General features: G+C 41.7%; 1 protein-coding gene across 1 annotated transcript in view; it reads left to right on the top strand.

The window, feature by feature from the left end:
- Positions 1-5,000, top strand: part of klf3 (Kruppel like factor 3 (basic)) — a 14,417-nt gene that overhangs the window by 8,947 nt on the left and 470 nt on the right. Inside the window, exons 5-6 of the mRNA XM_079729550.1 lie at positions 2,188-2,354; positions 2,901-5,000. The exon at positions 2,901-5,000 is cut by the window's right edge and continues 470 nt beyond it. Coding sequence (XP_079585676.1) covers positions 2,188-2,354; positions 2,901-3,082 — 349 coding nt within the window. The 3' untranslated portion in view covers positions 3,083-5,000. The remainder of the gene's footprint in view (positions 1-2,187; positions 2,355-2,900) is intronic.

Here is a 5,000-nt window from a genome sequence, read left to right on the forward strand (position 1 = left end):
CTGAAAACTAGGGATGTTGTTGCCAGAGTGATTGTGTGTGTGTGTGTGTGTGTGTGTGTGTGTGTGTGTGTGTGTGTGTGTGTGTGTGTGTATATGTGTGTGCAGTGTTGGGAAAGTTCACTTTCTACGCAAACTTGTTCAAAGTTCAGTTCACAAATTTTAAAATGAATTAGTTCAGTTAATTAGTTCACAGTTCCAAAAAATGAACTAGTTCGTAGTTCTTTTTTTCAATATGTTGCTGTAAGCTATTCGTTTTTTCTGGTATTTTGAACAACCCCTTTGTGGTTTGTCTAGGATGAAATAGAGTGGTTGAATCAAGTATCGTATTGAAATACAGTTTCTATCGGGTTTTATTGCACATTTAGCGCATTTTGTAAATCCCATTGATTTCTGTTGGAAGATTCATTGCTTGTTGGCCGGAAACGGAAAGGGTGGGTGTTCATATTTGGTTGTAGTCTTTTCGCTCGGTTCGAGCCCTACTGATAAGACGGTGAATCTAGCGAAAAGACTCCAACCAAACTTGAACAGCCCCCCTTTCCGTTTCCGGCCAACAAGCAATGATTCTATAAGGTATTCTAGTCCGCTGAGCTATGAGCCAGAGAGCTAACGTTATGGATTTTACATATTTATAATTTGAAATTCGTCTCAGCCTTTATACCACAGATACTCTAGGGTTTATAGCATATAACTGCGTTGTCTGATTACAGTTTAATTCATTTTCCACAATTTAACAGCTCTCGTTTTGAAGAATAATCACTGCGCCATTCGTTTCAATGGGAATTGCGCCGGTCTATACTTTCAAAATAAAGTGTACATATTTATCATTTGAAATTCGTCCCAGCCTTTATACGACAGATACTATAGGGTCTATAGCATATAACCGCGTTTTCTGATTACAGTTTAATGCAACAGTAAGCTTGCAGCACCGCAACTGCAAATTAATCACACGGAGATTACCATGGCAACCGGTCAAACAACACGGTGATCTGCACGCTGTGTGTGTGTGTGTGTGTGTGTGTGTGTGTGTGTGTGTGTGTGTGGTGTGTGTGTGGTGTGTGTGTGTGTGTGTGTGTGTGGTGTGTGTGTGTGTGTGTGTGTGTGTGTGTGTGTGTGTGTGTATGTGTGTGTGTATTTGTGTGCGTGTTTGAGTGTGATAAGGGTGTAATAGTATAGTGTTTGCTTGAAAGGTTGTTTTACATTCTTTTGCACAATAATAAGGATCAACAGTGTTATATTTCATCACTTGAAACCTGTTTTCAACTGCCACTTTTTGTGTGTGTGTGTGTGTGTGTGTTTAAAGTGGCACACAAACAGAATCACACTCACAAACACACACACACACACACACACACACACACACACACACACACACACACACACACACACACACACACACACACACACATACACACAGGCCATCTGTTTGACAGTGTGACCGTGGCCACTAGCATACTCCTGTGATTCAATTTTACATTACCATTCCTCAGACTTTTTTCTAAGATTGTTAACAAGTTAGAAAGATGGCTATGCAGAAATGCCACATTCCAACACATTCTACATTCCACATTCTAAAATGTATTATAAATATATATATATCATATATTAGGATTCCTGAGATCACAGGGTTATATAATGTATCACAGTGGTGCAAGATAGTGGAAAAATACAAAGACTCGGATGGCTGTTCAATACAAATGTATTGGCTTCCCTTTTCTACGGTTACGCAAGTTGCCAACAACAGTGCCTCCTATTGGTCACATTTGGCACATGGCTGAGCTCGATTCAGGTTAAGAGAAACTTTTTTACCCCAGTGGAATACAACTATTGTTTCATTGACTATGGCTACAGGGATCCAGGTAGTTAGATAGAGGTAAACAGATATAGGTTGAATGGATCAAGTTAGACCAAATGACATAGTGTTATTAAAGCAGATAGGTGAATACAGGCAGTGTGCTTGAAGTAAGGAATAACTGTACTGCTTCCGAAGTCAATAACATGGAAAAAGAAATCATTATAATAAGCATAACGAGAACAGAGGGCAAAAAAACCCACAAAAAACACCAACATTAAGCCTGGCATGAAAGTGGGAACATAAACGGTACGGATTAGACCAGATGATGGCTCTCGAGACATCCCACCAACACCGGCCCCCCTCACTCCCTCTCCCTCCTCTCTGACGCTTCTTAGGGGTAACAACCCGTCTGTGATCGTCCAGCCGGGGGCCAAGCACCCCCTGCCCCCCGACTCCCCCGAGACGCTGAAGAAGAGGCGTATCCACCGCTGTGACTTTGGCGGCTGCAACAAGGTGTACACCAAGAGTTCCCACCTCAAGGCCCACCGTCGAACACACACAGGTGAGCCCTCACACCGCTCTGGTTGGTCAGGACGGTGGCGTTCCACCAGTGGGGCGCGTCCCGGGAACACTTTGTGTTAACATTCAGACATTCAGGTGATCTATGAGCCTTTAGTTAGTGATCAGCTCCTCATTGACAGCACATTGATACACGTTTGGAGATTATTAATTGTGCTTAGTGGAAGAGCCGATTCAGTGGGCTATACCAACATCATTAACTAATGGCTAATAAATTAATGTTTTGTTCATTTTTGGTCAATCATTAACAAAATAATTATATTAGGCATATATATATATCTGCCTATAACTTATCTGTTTCAATTGATTTAAGTATTTTTTTTGAAGGGGGAATATTGCATTGAAGAACAATGTACATTATGAAGAAATATCAGTATATAGGAATACAAATGAATATAGATTATTTCACTCTTTCACATGGTAACGACAATGTGTGGCGGGTCCTGTGGATCTAAAAGAGCCTCCACAGGGGCTGGTGTTTAGGACAGAGGGAGGAACGCACTCACCTGCCTGTCCTCTCTCCCTGCAGGCGAGAAGCCCTACAAGTGCATGTGGGAGGGCTGCACATGGAAGTTCGCCCGCTCGGACGAGCTGACGAGACACTTCCGCAAGCACACAGGCGTCAAACCGTTTCAGTGCCCCGACTGTGAGCGCAGCTTCTCCCGTTCCGACCACCTGGCTCTGCACAAGAAGCGCCACCTCCTGGTGTGAGGCGGAACCGATACAGAATAAAACATTGGGCGGTGATGAACGCAGCCCCGCTTCAAGACAGATCAGGGGCAGCTGCAACCTGCGGAGCTCCATGGCCACTTTGGGCATCCCGGCCGCCATATTGGACTATACCACTCTTCAGTAGCTGGCCTCAGGAGGCAGAGAGGAACCCGGACTTTACAAAAAGAACCCGTTCCTCCGTTCTATGCACCTCTCTGTTGAAACTTCATCTTGTTGAACTACAACGAGATTATTTACTACCTAACCACTTTAACAGCTTTTACTTTAATTTTATTTTTTTGCCCTAACCCTTTCAACAAAACTAGCAGCCGCTCAGCATTAGGACCTGTAGTGGCGAGTGATGCTCTCTGAGCTCTGATCCGTTTTGAAGGCTCCAGTCTGTTTGAATAAACGGGCTCCATCAGGCGCTCAGCTGGCCTGGGCGCCTGTGGCTCCTCCTGGTCGCCATAGCGACCACAGCATCAGCACCAGTTCAGTTCACTCTGCTCTACTGGCAGAGGCACGCACCGCACCTAAGTAGATTTTAATGATATTATCCACGCATATATAAGCTGTATCATCTCTCCTCAGCAGTCCAACATGTCCAGAGGAGTTGGTCTAGACCTTGGGACTTTTTAACACACAGATTAACACGCGCATGCTCTCACCTCACCAATATAATGTGAAACGTACACAATGTTTATATATGTGTTAACGTTCCTCCCTTTCTTTTGTTCCATGCAGGAATGATATCTGAATGTAAGCGTCATATTATGCCTACCAGTGTGCATTGTGTTGTACAGAGAACTGGGATACCGTTATTAGCATGGCTACATGCAGTGTATCTTTGCTGTTTATTCCTCCTTACTCCTTCCGGCCTACCTTCCATACGCTACAATATCACCACACACCGCACCTGCCTCGATACCAGCCTGGATCATGAAGTGTCAAAAGGGACTGGTAGCTTATTTACAATCAATTATGCACAGTGACAAATAAACAACCGCGCACACAGACATGCATACATGTACGCACACACAAATGCACACACAGATGCACTTGACTATACAAAGATCCACTTAAAGAAATACACACATACATCCTTAAACACAACAATCCAACATACATGCACATTCAAACATGAAACATGCACTTGTTGAACATGATAAGGCCTTCATAATTGGGTAGAAGAGTATAGGTGTTATTCATTCCCAGAATGTGGTTAACCTTTGTATTGAGAAATGTGAAAAGTACAATTATTACACAGGGGCATTATTGTACATTAAGGATATAAATGGTTTAAGGGTAGAAGCAATACATTGTGTGCATTACCATTGACTTTGCGTGTGTGCATCTATGAAATGATATTGTTGGTTTATAATGTGACAAAATGGTGTCTTCTTTTGTTCTTCTTTAATATATGTCAAGCTATAGGCAGGTAATGTTGCTCTTGTTTTTATTGCCAGGAGCAGGTGAAGATTTCTACTCCAAAAAGCAAAAAGATTTACCAGATTACAAAATGGCGATTTCATATACTCGTTTTTGTTTTATTTTATTATTCGATCAGAATTTTTATATTTTTTGCCAGTCATATATTTCACTGGCAAAGAGATGGTTGCAATTTTTCAGAATAAGTACAACAAGAGAATATGCACTTTATAAAAACAAAAACATCCCCCTTCCATGTACTTTTTGTAACGGAATTTGATTGCTTTTGCTTCATTGATAAATGCATTCATTAATTTGATTGCCTTTACTTTATTGATAAATGCATTCATTAATTTGATTGCCTTTACTTTATGGATAATTGCATTCATCAATTTGATTGCCTTTTCTTTATTGATAAATGCATTCATTAATTAGATTGAAAACAATCATGTCAGCCTGTGTTGTGTTCAAATGTGTCACTTTTAAACCA

The sequence above is a fragment of the Pollachius pollachius genome, assembly GCF_949987615.1.
Source record: "Pollachius pollachius genome assembly, chromosome: 2".
NCBI classification, from domain to species: Eukaryota; Metazoa; Chordata; class Actinopteri; order Gadiformes; family Gadidae; genus Pollachius; species Pollachius pollachius.